The sequence below is a fragment of the Oryctolagus cuniculus genome, chromosome 3 (genome assembly GCF_051225735.1).
Source record: "Oryctolagus cuniculus isolate XC-2025 breed Fujian yellow rabbit chromosome 3, ASM5122573v1, whole genome shotgun sequence".
In the NCBI taxonomy this organism is placed as follows: Eukaryota; Metazoa; Chordata; class Mammalia; order Lagomorpha; family Leporidae; genus Oryctolagus; species Oryctolagus cuniculus.
The window spans coordinates 157042330-157058612 of NC_142869.1; the positions used below are offsets into that span (position 1 = coordinate 157042330).

General features: G+C 41.2%; 1 protein-coding gene and 1 long non-coding RNA gene across 4 annotated transcripts in view; one reads left to right on the forward strand and one right to left on the reverse strand.

Annotated features, from left to right (window-relative positions):
• CPED1 (cadherin like and PC-esterase domain containing 1) overlaps positions 1-16283 on the forward strand; it is a 587225-nt gene that overhangs the window by 298832 nt on the left and 272110 nt on the right. For 2 of the 3 annotated variants that reach the window (XR_016231749.1, XM_008258284.5), the window contains one exon: positions 4057-4193. The exons of the other annotated variant lie outside the window; for it this stretch is intronic. Coding sequence is in view for 1 of the 2 variants with exons in the window: in XM_008258284.5 (XP_008256506.4) it covers positions 4057-4193 (137 nt within the window). In the remaining variant the exon portion in view is untranslated. The remainder of the gene's footprint in view (positions 1-4056; positions 4194-16283) is intronic. 3 annotated transcript variants of the gene reach the window in all.
• LOC149127567 (uncharacterized) overlaps positions 1-16283 on the reverse strand; it is a 30569-nt gene that overhangs the window by 8699 nt on the left and 5587 nt on the right. The window lies entirely within an intron of this gene.

A 16283-nucleotide genomic window follows, 5' to 3' on the forward strand; every position in this document is an offset into this window, starting at 1 on the left:
AAACATACCAGGGGATTCAAATTCAATCCCATCAAGGTGGCATGTACCAATGCCATCTCACTAGTCCCAGTGATCAATTTCTGTTCACAATTGATCATAATGATAGGACTAAGAACCAAAGGGATCACATAAACAAGACTAGTGTCTGCAAATACTAGCTGATAGAATAAAAAAGGGAGAGAACGATCCAACATGGGAAGTGAGATACACAGCAGACCCATAGAATGGCAGATGTCCTAAACAGCACTCTGGCCTCAGAATCAGCCCTTAAGGCATGCGGATCCGGCTGAAAAGCCCATGAGAGTATTTCAGGCATGGAAAGCCAAGACACTCTGGGTGGGGGGGGGGGGAACCCTAAATGAAATATCTCTGCAAGTGAGATCCCAGTGGAAAGAACGGGTCATCAAAGAAGGAGGTACCTTTCTCTGAAGGGAGGAGAGAACTTCCACTTTGACCATGGCCTTGTCTAAATATGATCAGAGTTGGTGAATTCAGGGGGCTTCCATAGCCTTGGCAGCTCATGACAAGAGCCTAGGGTGATTACTGATGCCATAAACAAGAGTGTCAATTTGTTAAGTCAACAACAGGAGTCACTGTGAACTTACTCCTCATGTAGGATCTCTGTCCTTAGTGTGCTGTACATTGAGATTTAATGCTATAACGAGTACTCAAACAGTATTTTACACTTTATGTTTCTGTGTGGGAGCAAACTGTTGAAATCTTTACTTAATGTATGCTAAACTGATCTTCTGTATATAAAGAGAATCAAAAATGAATTTTGATGTGAATGGAAGGGGAGAGGGAGTGGGAAAGGGGAGGGTTGCGGGTGGGAGGGACGTTATGGGGGGGGAAGCCATTGTAATCCATAAGCTGTACTTTGGAAATTTATATTCATTAAATAAAAGTTAAAAAAAAAAGAAATGATGGGACATGTACTCTATAGAATACTATACAGCAGTCAAAAACTATGAAACCCGGTCATTTACAACAAGATGGAGGAATCTGGAAAATAGTATGCTGAATGAATTAAGCCAGTCCCAAAGGGACAAATATCATATGTTCTCCCTGATCGGTGACAATTAACTGAGCACCAAAGAGGAAACCTGTTGAAGTGAAATGGACACTAGGAGAAACAGTGACTTGATCAGCTCTTGTGCTGACTGTTGATGTACAATGTAATACTTTATCCATTTTAGTATTTTTTTTGTTCTAGTACTATTGGTTGAACTCTGTAATTAACACACAATTATTCTTAGGTGTTTAAATTTGAACTGAAAAGTTATCCCTGTTAAATATAAGAGTGGGAATAAGAGTCACTGTGTACTTACTTCTCATGTGGGATCTGTCCTTAGTGTTCTGTCCAATGTAAAGTAATGCTATAACTAGTACTGAAACAGTATTTTACACTTTGTGTTTCTGTGTGGGTGCAAACTGATGAAATCTTTACTTAATATATACTGAATTGATCTTCTGTATATAAATATAATTGAAAATGAATCTTGATGTGAATGGAATGGGAGAGGGAGCGGGAGATGGGAGGGGTGTGAGTGGGAGGGAAATTATGGGGGGGGAAGCCATTGTAATCCATTAACTGTACTTTGAAAATTTATATTTACTAAATAAAAATTTTTTTAAAATATGAGTGGGAATAAGAGAGGGAGGAGATGTACAATTTGGGACATGCTCAATCGGACTTGCCCCAAATGGTGGAGTTAGAAACATGCTAGGGGATTCCAATACAATCCCATCAAGGTGGCATGTACCAATGCCATCTCACTAGTCCAAGTGATCAATTTCAGGTCACAATTGATCACACTGATAGGTCTAAGAGTCAAAGGGATCACACAAACAAGACTAGTGTCTGTTAATACTAACTGACAGAATCAAAAAGGGAGAGAACAATCCAACATGGGAAGCAGGATACACAGCAGACTCATAGAATGGCAGATGTCCTAAACAGCACTCTGGCCTCAGAATCAGCCATTAAGGCATTCGGATCTGGCTGAAGAGCCCATGAGAGTATTTTAGGCATGGAAAGCCAAGACACTCTGAAAAAAAAAAAAAAAAAAAAAAAAGAAGACCTAAATGAAAGATCTCTGCAAGTGAGATCCCAGTGGAAAGAACGGGTCATCAAAGAAGGAGGTACCTTTCTCTGAAGGGAGGAGGGAACTTCCACTTTGACTAAGACCCTGTCGGAATAAGATCGAAGTTGTCGAACTCAAAATGCTTCCATAGCCTTGGCTACTCATGACTAGAGCCTAGGGAGATTACTGACAACAAGAGTGTGAAATTGTTAAGTCAACAACAGGAGTCACTGTGTACTTACTCCTCATGTGGGATCTGTCCTTAATGTGTTGTCCAATGTGAAGTAATGCTATAACTAGTACTGAAACAGTATTTTACACTTTGTGTTTCTGTGTGGGTGCAAACTGATGAAATCTTTACTTAATATATACTGAATTGATCTTCTGTATATAAATATAATTGAAAATGAATCTTGATGTGAATGGAATGGGAGAGGGAGCGGGAGATGGGAGGGGTGCAAGTGGGAGGGAAGTTATGGGGGGAAAGCCATTGTAATCCATAAACTGTACTTTGGAAATTTATATTTACTAAATAAAATTTTAAAAAATATCTTATTAAATGCATAGATAATATTCACTGATCTCATCTACTTAGTGCTTTATCTCTCCTAGTAACTAAAGGTGAATATGACACTGCAACTATGCTATGTCCTTTAAGTATGTTATTCCATTGCCTACTCACACCAGTCATGTGAGGATCCTACCACACATCTCATCTAACCAAAGATTAAATTAAGCCATGAAGAGATTCAGACTCCAAAAGTCTTCAATCAAATTAAGGAAAACTAACTAGTTTTCAGCAATATATGACAAAAATACTGAAATGCTTCTCTTGTATCTTAAATATCTAAAGAGCAGGGAATACACATATCTGGTTTTGGCTTGGTAACCTAGGCAAAGGTTCAGCTAATAAACAGTTGAGGCCAGCTGCCAGTTTGGAGGGTTCCAGTCTACTTTGGTCTTATCAAAGTGCCTGTTGTACTAGTTGGAAATCAGTAATGAGTGAATAGTGTCTCATCACTTGGTTTTTTTTAAAGATGTTTAAAATTTATTTGAGGGGCCAGTGCCGTGGCGCAGTAGGTTAATCCTCTGCCTGCAGCGCCGGAATCCCATATGGGTGCCGGTTCTGGTCCCCGCTGCTACTTTTCCAACCCAGCTCTCTGCTGTGGCCCAGGAGGGCAGTGGAGGATGGCCCAAGTCCTTGGGACCCTGCACCCATGTGAGAAACTGGGAAGAAGCACCTGGCTCCTGGCTTCAGATCGGTTCAGCTCTGGTCGTTGTGGCCATTTGGAGAGTGAACCAAAGGAAGGAAGACCTTTCTCTCTGTCTCTCCCTCTCACTTTCTGTGACTCTACCTGTCAAATAAATAAATAAAATCTTAAAAAAAAATTTATTTGAAAGGCAAAGGCAAAGTTACAGGTAGAGGGAGAGAGAAAGAGGGAGGGAAGGAAGGAGGGAGGGAGGGAGGGAGGGAGAGAGAGAGAGAATCTTCCATCCTTTGAGTTACTCCCAAATGGATGTAATGGCCAGGGCTAGATCAGACCAAAGCCAGGAGCTTGGATCTCCATCTGAATCTCTTTTGTGGGTACAGGGACCATTTTCTGGTGCTTCCCCAGGTGTATTAGCAGGGAGCTGGATTGGAATGGAGCAGCTGGGATTCTAACAGGCACCCATATGGGATGCCAGTATTTTAATGCCTGCTCTGACCACTTAGGATTTTTTATTAGCATATTGTTTCATGAAACAAAGCTCAGATTTTATTTCCATGGAACTGTGTTATTTCAGAATATTGCTACCTGTTGCTATTCTATGTGGGTTGCAGGAGGCCATGTGTCATTGCTCCATTGGATGTGTATGGTAAGAATAGTCTCCTTACTATGTGTGGAATGGTGTTGCAGAGCTGGCGTCTAAGCTGCAAACTATAAATTTCACCAATAGAAACTGAACCAGGAAGTTTTGCCATCTATTCCAGGCCAGTGGATTGTGCCTTGCCTTAGTTGTTCTGACAACAGGACCTGTGACTGGAGAGAAATAACTTGGCAGCCTCACAACTGCCAACATGGTATCCTCATGAAGCCCCAACTCCAGCAGTGCCTACAAGGAAGGAAGGTAGGTTCTGGATCCAGCTGGGGGCAGCTTTCCACTTATGCCACCTGCAGCACTCAAGGCCATACAGCTGCATCCTAGACCAATTTCTGCTGTCTAGCTCCCAGGGCATAACTAACCAAATATAATTTGCCTGGTTGAATACTGTGTAGATGCTGTCATAGAATACCCTTAATTCTTGCTCAAAATGCTCATTTTTTTTCCAAATAAGTCTATTTGACAGATGGAGGATTTTAAAGTCATGCCCTGTGCTGACCCATTTCCAAGTGTGTTCTCAGCATAAATTGGTAGGAGCCTACCATGTCAGCTGATGGTTGGCAGGTCTGAGCAGCTGGCCTGGTTGACTACAGCTCCAGTAAGCACTGCTGTTATAAAAGACACCTGCAGCTCAGTGCAAGAAATCAAATGTTCCTGCATGCAAGATTCGCTTCTAAGCTTACCATGTGCATGATGTTTCCACACACTAACATTGCTGCTCTTCTTTCACGTCCCTGGGCAGGTCTCACGTGGACCTCACTAGGCTGGTCTTTCTTTAGTGAGGATTCTAAGCTGATTTCTTGGACATGCAGTGTCTCCTTGCTAGGCATGCTCTGTCTAGGTAGAGTCCGGCAGAACTCTCGGATGTGTGAAATGGGCACATAGACTGAGGTGCTTGGGTAACATCAAGTAAGTAATTTTTAACCAGATTTTCAAAGAACTTTTATCAGGTGGATATTTTCCTATACACTTGTTTGTAAATGCTCACACATTGTCAAAGCTGATCTCAAAAATGGGTTTTTACAACGCTCTGTTAATGCATAAAGGGAAAAGCATTGGGTAGGATGTATGCTGAGTTTTCCATCAGCAGGTAGTGTAGGGGGAATGACAGGAAGTGAGGAATGGGGCAGGAAGATGACATATCCCCAGTGATGTCAGTGTAAATGCTCCCATTTTCATGGTTGTGAATTTCTTTCTTTTTTTTTTTTTTTTTTTTTTTTTTGACAGGCAGAGTGGACAGTGAGAGAGAGAGAGACAGAGAGAAAGGTCTTCCTTTGCCGTTGGTTCACCCTCCAATGGCCGCCGCGGCTGGCGCGCTGCGGCCGGCGCACCGCGCTGATCCGATGGCAGGAGCCAGGAGCCAGGTGCTTTTCCTGGTCGCCCATGGGGTGCAGGGCCCAAGCACCTGGGCCATCCTCCACTGCACTCCCTGGCCACAGCAGAGAGCTGGCCTGGAAGAGGGGCAACCGGGACAGAATCCGGCGCCCCGACCGGGACTAGAACCCGGTGTGCCGGCGCCGCTAGGCGGAGGATTAGCCTAGTGAGCCGCGGCGCCGGCCCATGGTTGTGAATTTCTAAAGACAGGACAATAGCATTGGTTATTTTTAAGGGAAAAGGGAGACAATCACTTAGAAACACAATTACTGTTGGTATTATTAACTGAGCACTTTCTTGCACCTAAAGCTACCAGACTATAAGATTCCTGACACCAGGACGTGTGTTTGATTCACTGCAATACTCTCACTGCTATAACAACTTTTAATGCATAGTAGTAATGACAAATATGTGTTAAGAAAACAAATAAATGAGAAATCTTATTTAGTCCTAATCACTGCTCTTTGAGGTTGAATCTGTGTGGTCGCTACTACTCAGGCATCTTTTACCACCAACATGGAAAGTCCAGCCCCCACATCCTGGAGACACAGCACCAGGGCATCCTAAAGATAGTACTACCACAACACTCAGGCTTCTCTATACCCAGGAGGCCATTCTGAGCTCAAAATTCTTGGTGCTTAGGAAAATTCCAAGAAGATATCACAGTCTATTCACTTGAAAAGCAGTAGATGTTAGTTTAAGTTCGTCATGAAATCCCCTGGCTTTGGGCATGCCACATATTGTCTCTCAGGCTCATTTTCTACATCTTTCAATCATGGGGAAACTAAGATCTAACCTTCTGTGAAGCTTAATCAACTTTTTAGGAAGCTCAAGGCCTTTTGCCTTGCATCTTAGCTTGAGCTACTATACAAAAGTACCACAGAGTAATTAGCTTAAACAACAGGCATGGACCTCCCACAGTTCTGGTGGCTGGGAGTTTGAGATCAGGGTGATGGTATGGCCAGGTTCTGGTAAGAGTTCTCTTTCTCCTGGCTTCTCTTGGCTTCCTTTTGGCTGTGTCCTCACATGATTGGGGGGGAAGAAACACTAATCCCATTCTGGGGGTTCCTGATTCCAACAGATAAAGAGATCTTTATTGTCATTCATGAAACCCATCTGATTAATTCTGCTGCTCCGTATCAGAGATCCTGCAGTATCAGTTATCCCCAATATGTTACCACAGAGCAGAGTCCAGCTAAACCCCTAACAAAATTAAGTTCTGAATACTTTTTATAGCTTTTGTGATGTAACTTTGTTCATTCATTTAAAATTTGTTCAACAAAGAATATGTTCCAGACGGCAGGTAGTTAGCTTAGTGGTTAAGATTCTTGCATCCCATATCTGAGTACCTGAGTTTGATACCCAGTTCATCTCCCAGCTCCAACTTCCTGCCAATACAGATTCTGGGTCTCATTCACCGTGTGGGACATCTGGATTGAGGTGTAGCTTCAGCTTTTTTTGTTCTTTTTCATTTGATTTGAAAAGGAGAGAGATGGATAGAGAGAGAGAGATCTTCCATCTGCTGGTTCACTTGCCAAACGCCTTCAACAGTCAGAGCAGGACCAAGCAGAAGCCAGGAACTGAGAACTCAATCCAGGTCTCCCATCTGGTAGAAGGGACCCATGAACGAAATGATCATCAGCTGCCTCTCAGGGTGTGCCTTAGCAGGAAGCCGGATGAAAGCAGAGAAGCTGGGACTCAAACCAGGCACTTGATACTGTATGTGGGTGCACCAAGCAGTGACTTAACTGCTGTGCCAAGTGTCCCCTATCACCCAACCCTGACTCCTGGTTTTGGCTCCAGTCTAGTTCCAGTTTTTGCTGGCATTTGGGGAGTGAACCAGTAAACAGGAGTTCTCTATGTCTCTGCCATTCAAAGTGAATGAATGAATTCATTTATTCATTTTATAAAGAATCTTTACCCAGGAGTTTACAAAATGATCCTTGGAGGTGTTGACAAGCGAGAGGGCTGGTCATGGCTCTAGCATAGGAATGGGTGGCAGAGAGGAGCCCAGAGTCAGGCCCTGGACTCAGACTGTGAACTAACTGGAAAAGTCTTCAGAGAGCAAGTGGCTGGAAAGTGTGGTGTTCATTGTTGGTGGCAACCTACAAACTGCATTACTTTGAAATAATGTAATTGAAGTAGAAAAACTGTTCCTGAAAGCAACTGCCCTGAGAACACCACTGCTCAAACCGACTGCTTTCTTTGACTTCCCTCTTCCTGAGGAAACAGGCCTGGAGTGCTGATGAGGGCAGAACCAAGAAGATAGGGAGGCTCAAGGGGGGATTATGAGGCTCTTGCTTTTTGATGTGCTCCAGTTTACCTACTTTGTCCTTTATAAAAATGAAGACCAACATAAACATGCAGTTTCTAATGGTGTAGTAGCCTGAAGACTTTCAATCAATATTGAAAACACAGGTTTTTAACTGGAAATCCAAAAGTTTAGCTGTTGTTAGAAATAAATAGTTCAAACATATTTGCTACAATAAAAGCAGAACTTTCTTTTAAATCCCAGTTGCAGCAAGTTTTAACTTCTGGGGACATGTCAAACTGAGTTATCTTTCTCCAAAGAATCAAATTAAAAGGCAACAGATTTTGATCAGGCTACTGAGAATTATTGGAAAGTTAGGCCTTCAAATAGTGTTCAGCTTGCTTTAGAAACTCCAAGTAGTCATTTCTTTCAGCTTAATTTCCTTATGTTGTTCTGACCTTCTCCATCTTTCTCCTACTGCTTTCTGTTGATGAATGCCAAGACTATCCTTGGGAATGCAAGCCCACCTATAGGGAAGGAACAAGACACACATCAGCTGAGAGTTGAAAAGGAGTCTAAGTTTCTGGTAGCTTTGACCAGGAACCTCACTGTACTTAATGGCCTATGAACAGGAGCACATCTTCCATACCTCATTTACCCTCATTCCTATAATTACATCAACAGAGGAAAAATGGAGCATGCTCCCAGATGGCAAGACGGAGCCAGCTTTGTCCTTGGAGCATTTGTGTGGTCCATTTCTATAGCAAATCTGTGTGTATGGAAGGCAGATGAATGTGAGACCTCTTTCAAATGCTAAATTTATCCAATTATAATTTATTTCATTTATAGATTTTTGTTTTTATGTGTAGATTTTCTGCTGTATACTTGTGTTGAATCAAGGCAAAATCAATTGAAAAAGAAACAATATTTGCAATTTTGCTTTCACACTTTTGTCTAGATACCCACCTCTTACTTAATAAACTCTGAATGGAGCATTTGTAAATTTTATCAAGATATAACCTGTAATCACACTCTGAAATACATAAGAAATAGTTCAGAGGTGAGCATTTGGGCTACTTATTAAGATCTATCAGTTTGGACTATGCCCATATCAGAATACCTGAGTTTGATTCCTGGCTCTAGCTCCTGACTCCTGATTCCTGCTGATGTGTTCTCTGGGAGGTAATAGTGTTGGCTCAAGTAGTTGGGACCCTGCCACTCATGTGGCACAGGATACCTGGATTGAGCTTCTGACTCCCAGCTTCAGCTTGGCTCAGCCCTGGCCATCACAGGCATTCGGGGAGTAACCCAGTAGATGGGAGCTCTCCCTGTCTCTCCTCTCCTCTCTTTCTATTTTTTGAAAATTATTCAGAATTTAGATGAGTATGAGTATTAAGATATCTGAGAGAAGAATGCAGTTAATAAAAGCAAGTATCAAAAGGCAGTGTTTATGCAAACAGAAAATGTAACAAGATTTTAAGTAATGTACTCAAATTAAATAATGGGCTTAAAGGTGTTTAAATTTTTGAAGTGCAGATAATTTATAATAATATGTTCTGACTTACATGTGAATTCCTTTATGATAGCTGTTGCCTGTAAGTTTCAATAAATGGGAGTGGGCAGAGTGCACCTCACTCTAGGAGAGGAGGACTTAAACACGATACCCCCCTTCAGCACTCAGTAAGTCAGCCAACAGTTAAGGGAAAATGGCAATCCACTGTATAGACATATAATTGTTTTCCATGCAACTAGAATATCTATTTGTAGGTGATGTTATGTAGTTACTTGCTTTTGTTTTTAGCAAAATTTCATGGGTTTGAGAGTGATTTTCCTAATCTCAATTTTAAATTTGTTTTTGACCCCAAACAACATTTTGGCTATTCATCAATAGCAAATTTAATTAACATGCATGATTGAAAAACATTCATTGAAACCACATCACGTTTTGCAGAGAGATGCTTTGTTGAACTGGATTTTCATCGTGACTTCCATAAAATGAACTATCTGATCAGTCTCAGCTCCATGTTACTGAACCACTCCTTGCTTCAATTAGCCCGGGCTTTATACACACACACACACACACACACACACATATATATATATATAATTGAAAGAGTGTCAGGGAGGGGAGTGAGAAGAGGGAGAGACAGAGACACAGAGAGAGAGAGAGAGAGAGAGAGAGAGGGAGAGAGAGCTCTTTCATCTGCTGGTTCAGTCCCCAAAGGGCCACAACAACCAGATACCAGACAGATCAAAGCCAGGAAACTGGATCTCGAGCTGAGTCTGCCATGTGAGTGGCAGGGGCCCAAGTACTTGAGCCATCATCTGCAGCTTTCCCAGACACACTACTAGGGAGTGGATCAGAGGTGGAATAGCCAGGACTCCAACTTCACCCATGTGGGATACCAGTATCACAGGAAGTGATTTAACCCATTACGCTACACCACCACCACCACCACCACCACTTGCTCAACTAGAAATGGTTCCTTTATCTTATGAAAGTAGTCATTCTCAATCTTATGGTTTTCTAGAATCACAGGCTATGGTTGGCCCTGAACTAGATATGATGAATAAGACTCCTCACCTCATCGTCATTACTTATAATTTATACCAAGGTGCAAGCTTTCCAGTATACAGGAAAACTCTCAGGACAAAGGGCAGGTAGCATCAGCTGCACATTTATATAACTTTTCCTCTTGGAAGATCCCAGTTGGTTTCTGTTAGCTGGGCTGAGTCCTAAATTGGCATATACATGCACTTTCATAAAGAGCTTCTATTTCTATAGACAGTGATCATAGAGCCCTATGCAGAAAGAAAGAGAAGAAGGAAGGAAATGATTTTGAAAATGGTTTTCTTTCTGTTTGTTGATACTACATGTAGCCAATTCTTCCTCAGCCTCATCAGAGCAGAAAAATCTGAGACAGTAATGAGCAGCAGGCATTTTACTACCCTCATACTGCACAACCCTGGTGGCCACCCAGGCTTCTCTTTTCATTTGTTTGTAATTTAATTTTATAACTGTGTTTTTGCTACTTTGGTGACTCTGGAGAAGAAGGTTATGGAGTAAAATATTTACACATCTAAGTTCTACTGTTATTAGTTTCATCCATTCATGATGAAATAAAATTGAATGAAAATCTCTATATATTTAAATCAAAAATTCCCAGTTTTGATTGAGTTTTTTTCTAGTAAATTGTATTTCTTGCTATTATTTGTTCCAGAGAGCCAGCTTCTGTAAGAAGTCCTTTTGTGCATTATATGGATTATAAATTTAGTTTTTCAAATACTTTCCTCTTTTGCTATTTCATAGGTGGAAAAACAGAATGTAAAGGTTTAGTGTTTCCCTAGGAAGACTTAGTATGGAGGAGAATTGGGTAGGGATGACCACAAACTCGGGTCATGAAACTCAGTCCCTCTTCTTCTTGGTCTAGAACTTGACTATATTGCTCAGTGTGAGCACTGGACTAAGTTCTAACCTATGGAATAGGTTCAGCCATGAAGTGCCTAGCTTCCAGAGCTGGCTCCTAGAAACCCTACATTTTTCCTCCTTTCCCAAACTAAATATCAATTACCAGGGAGTTCTTGGAAGTCATAACTCAAGAAGTCTCAGTCCTGAGGCGAGTGTTTGGAATAGCAATTAAGATGCTGCTTGGGATGCTCACCTACCATGTTTGAGCCCCTGAGTTTGAGTCCAGGTTCCACTTCTGACCCAACTTCCTGCTGCTAATGCACACCTTGGGAGGCAGCAGGAGATGGCTCTATTAGCTGGATTGTTGCCACCTCCATTGTAGACCCAGACTGAGTTCCCTGATCTTGGCTTTGGCCTGACTCAGCTCCTTCTATTGAGGACATTTGAGGAGTGAACCAAAAGATGGGAAATTCTCTCTCTCTCTCTGTCTCTCTCTGTCTCTCTGTCTCTCTCTCTCTTCATTTCAAATAAATAATAAACAAGTAAATTCAAAGAAAAAGGAAGTCACAGTCCAACCACCCTGATATTCCTGAATAAGCTTTCTCCCCCCCCCCCCCCAACTATATATACACTTGACTGGAACCTCAGGACCATTTTTCTTACATAAATAAGCTTCAGTTTTGTTTGAGCCACTTTACCTTTTCTTAACACAATTTGTTATAGCAGTTAACCTATCCCATCTAATATAGGAACTGTAGTATTGAGAAATTGGAAATGAAAATAATGATAAACTTTTTTTGTTTTTTAGTAAGCTTATTTTAAAGCAACCTCAGACATTAGTACAACCTAGGAACAAGATATATGTTCAGGTTCCATGGTCCATGATGATATGAAAAAGAGCCGGAAAAATTCCAGGCCCTCTATGAACACTTTGCTCACACTTCGTGTAGAGTTGGGAATAGAACAGTGGCAATACTTTTGGAAACACATCCTTACTTCAGCTGACGAGCAGGGGTGCAGCCTCAGGACACATCCAGGGTAGTGACATTTCTGCTCCTCTCCAGAGTCTACCTATGCAGGAGCAGGCTCAGCTTATGGTGTCAAAGGACCAGAAAGGAGATGCTGCACAGGAAAATGTCATTCAGTCTTTGGAATAAAGTTGCTATAAGCAAACAAATTACAAGTAGCATTATTCCTGTGGTGACCTTATTGAACTAGTGCTTAATCTGACTCTTAAAGCACATTTCTCCATAAGTAGAAATAAGATTTATTTAAACTGATTTATACTAACTCTCATATGAATTTTCAAAATGTTCTTAAGCAAAATGGACTTATTATTACTGCTGTCACTGCTTTTAGGATTTTTCATTATTATAAAAAATCAGTATATATTGATTTTAGAAAATAAAATAAGCAAAAAGAACAAACTGTCATGATATTACATCAGAAGGATCAGAATTAACTTTCTAGGATGTTTCTACACACCCACATATTTTACATTTGCAAAAATGCCATCATAATCAATATTCTGATTGCACTCAGCTTTTTATAAAAGTTAACATGAAATCTTCCCCCATAGTATATTCTTAATGTAATACCATTATTAAAAGCTAAGAAAATTGAAGAAGTATATTATAACTTACAAAAACCAGTCATTTATTCTGATATATTTATGTTTCTTCCAATTTATTTTGTTTCTAAAAATACTTTTTGATAGACATCCTTAAATATTTCCTAGCAATGGAATTCCTTAAATCATTGCCAATTTAAACACACAATAGCAAAGTTTTAATTAATTTATGAAACAAATGAGAAGCTACTTTTTTTTTTTTTTTTTGACAGGCAGAGTGGACAGTGAGAGAGAGAGACAGAGAGAAAGGTCTTCCTTTGCCGTTGGTTCACCCTCCAATGGCCGCTGCGGCCGGCGCACCACGCCAATCCAATGGCAGGAGCCAGGTGCTTCTCCTGGTCTCCCATGGGGTGCAGGGCCCAAGCACTTGGGCCATCCTCCACTGCACTCCCTGGCCACAGCAGAGAGCTGGCCTGGAAGAGGGGCAACTGGGACAGAATCCGGCGCCCCGACCGGGACTAGAACCCGGTGTGCCAGCGCCGCAAGGCGGAGGATTAGCCTAGTGAGCCGCGGCGCCGGCCGAGAAGGTACTTTTGTTCCAGGCAAAAAGCATTTTTGTCACTGAGGATTCAGCAGGTAACAAAACAAAAAAGGAAAAGAGAAACAAACAAACAAACAATAAACACCGTACATTCATGGTGCCTGTACATCAGGATGTGTAAGAGTGTCTTTACCTCTTAACTCCTAATATCACTGAACTTTTAAAATCTGACTGTGATGGCAGAGGTAACTATTTTAGTGTCATACATATGACTAGAGGTGATTATTTTTATAAATGTTTAGCTGGTATTTGTATTTAATTATACATTTTCCCTTTGCTTATGCCAATGTGTGCATGCTCTCATAAGGCAATAATTTCTAAAGGAGAGAGTTATAAAATGTATGACTGGTCATATTTATGATAATGTAGGCCTTTTAAGTAGTGGTTGTCCTTTAAAACAAATCATCTACACATTTCATATTTTAAAATTCACTGTATTTGAATGATCTAAATACTGAATACAAATCACGTGGCTAGAAGGAATAGTCTTTAATTCATGATATTATTTTTAAATTGTGTGCTGTGCATCTAAAAGAGCTGACCTTTTAAGTTAGAAATCTTTCAGTTTGGAATACCAATTAACCTCTCACAAAAACTGTTTCACTAACAGAATAACCATTCTTACAATATCAACTGTATTTCCCTCTTCACACTTTCTCATTTCCATCTGCCACGCATGGAAAGGCACTGAAGATAAAAGAGCACTCTAGAAGAGTCTGCCCAAAACTATGCTTATTCGATTCAAAAATGCTATCCAGATACTTGCAACTGAGAAAAAATTTGCTTTGCAAATGATGGTGGTGATGGGTCCTTCTCAAGTCCACTTAGCTCCTGCCAGCCACTACTCATCTGCGGGGACACGGGGACCTGTTCAGAGAGAGCTGGTTCACTCATAGTGGCCATCTCTCTTAAACCCTTCCATCTCCAGCAGCCCTTCAAGTACTGCTGGGGGAGTTGGTTGCAGGGCTGGAAGGGCAGGGGAGAGAGAGACCACTGAGATTTAAACACTTCTATCTTTAGCATTTTCTCTAAATGAGCAAATGAATTTGAAGTTCCCAGCAAGGCACGGTGAGCACACTGGAAGCACTGAAAAATGCAATTAACCTCTGTCTCACTCTCACTCTTGTTCTCACTCTCTCTCCCTTACAAATGGATAAAATTTTCAAAATAAAATTTTTAAAGGGATGGGACTTCAGTGTAATAGTTAAGTTGCCACTTGGGACACCTGCATCCCATATTAGCATTCCACTTCCTGTTACTGTGCACCCTGGGAGGCAGCAGATGATAACCCAGTTAGGGTCCCTGGCACCCACATGGAGACCTGGATAGAGTTTTGGGTGCCTGGCTTTTGCCTGACTCAGCCCTGGTTGTTGGAGGCATTGAAGGAGTTAACCAGATGGAAGATATTCTCTCTCTCTCTCTCTCTCTCTCTCTCTCTCTCCCTCTCCTTTTCAAATAAAAATAAATAAACAAACTTTGAAAAAGAGGATATCAGGACAGAGACACAAACAGAGAAAAGACTATGTGAACACAGAGAGAGAAGACAGCCTCCTGTAAGTCATAGAGGACCCGAAAGGAGCCCATCCTGCTGGCCCCTTGATCTTGGACTTCTAGCCTCCAAAGCTGTGAGGAAGTGAATTTCTGTTGTTGCAGGCATCCAGTCTGTGGAATTTGCTATTGCAGTCTTAGCACACTAATACAAGTGGAGTTGAATAATTGCTAATATCTGATAGTAAGAGCTTTCCTGATCATTAAAAGTTCCTCCTTAAATATTAGAAATTTAGGCAAATCTCATAGCAGGAAATCCAAGTTCATGAATTATTTTATTGCCTCAAATGGAATTTGAGAGATTCAGTGGCTGGAACCCTGACCTTTCATGCCATTCAGTATAGCTTATCATGCTTAAGGTTACAGTATTTGGTCTGAAGGCAAATTGAACAGGCTTTCTGGATTTCTCCTCAGTTACTTGGACATACTTTCCATGGGAACAGTAAACCTTTGTAGAGTCTCACCAAATTCATGGATAGATAAATGCAGAAGTGCCTGAGAAACAGTGGCAATGCCTGCTATTAAAATCAGAAGAAAATATGGGCATGAGTAATGGAAAGAGAAGTCTCAAAAGAAAATAGAAAACACTGAAGAATGAACTAAATCTTGTCCAAAGACATTGACAGGGATTGTCTGTGACAAAAGTCCCTTTGGCATTTGATCCAATAAATATTTGTAAAGTGAATGCATGGTGCTAGGGGGGATACTAGAATTAGGAACTGACTGTGATGTCAGATACTTCTTGATAGCATATAAGACAAATGTCACAGACACAAATAGCCATAATTGTGTGTAGACTTTGATCAAATCTGTCATGGAAGTAAAATGCAGTAAATCCACAGAGAACAGAGAAGGTAATTCTAACTGGACAAGACCTGTTGATAAGTGGCCTTTTTGTAAGCTTTGGAGGTAGGCAGATGGGAATTTGGGATGGAGGAACTTCCAAAACAGAGAGATGAACACAAGGGAAAACATTCAGTGCAAATGGCTTTTAGTGAAGAAGTAAGAGTCCAATACACTTATATGAGGGGAAACATTAAGAAGATGGGGCCATTGACCTTGCACTTGAGTCAAGGGACATGGGTTTGAGTTCTGTGTTTGCCATTTACTGGATTTATGGCTTTAATCCTCCTGAGCTCAAATTTCTCATCTGTGAAAGGGAGATAATGATTCAAACCTCACAACTGTGCAGACTCAAAGTGAAATCTTTCAGCCAGCAAAGCCCGCTATGCAATAAAAATTTAGTAAATGTTATCTGAAACAAAGTAGTTTATACCTGATTCTGTGGGAAATGAAGAGCCAATAAAATTGTTGAATATGCAATTAAGACAACCAGTACTAGCCAGTGGGAAATGTGTTCCATCATTACTGTGTGTAGAATGAATTGATGGGCAGCTACTGTGCCAGTAGGAGGAGCCACTGAGAGAGCATCACCATAGTGCAGCTGTGAGGCGGTGAGGTCCTGAAACAGGGCTGTGCAGGTGGGGATGGGCAGGAGGTCATGGGGGTAAGGGGTTTCTCTTGAGAGCCAGTAGCACTGGAATACGCACTCTGAGACCTAAACTGCTGCTCAGATTAAATTC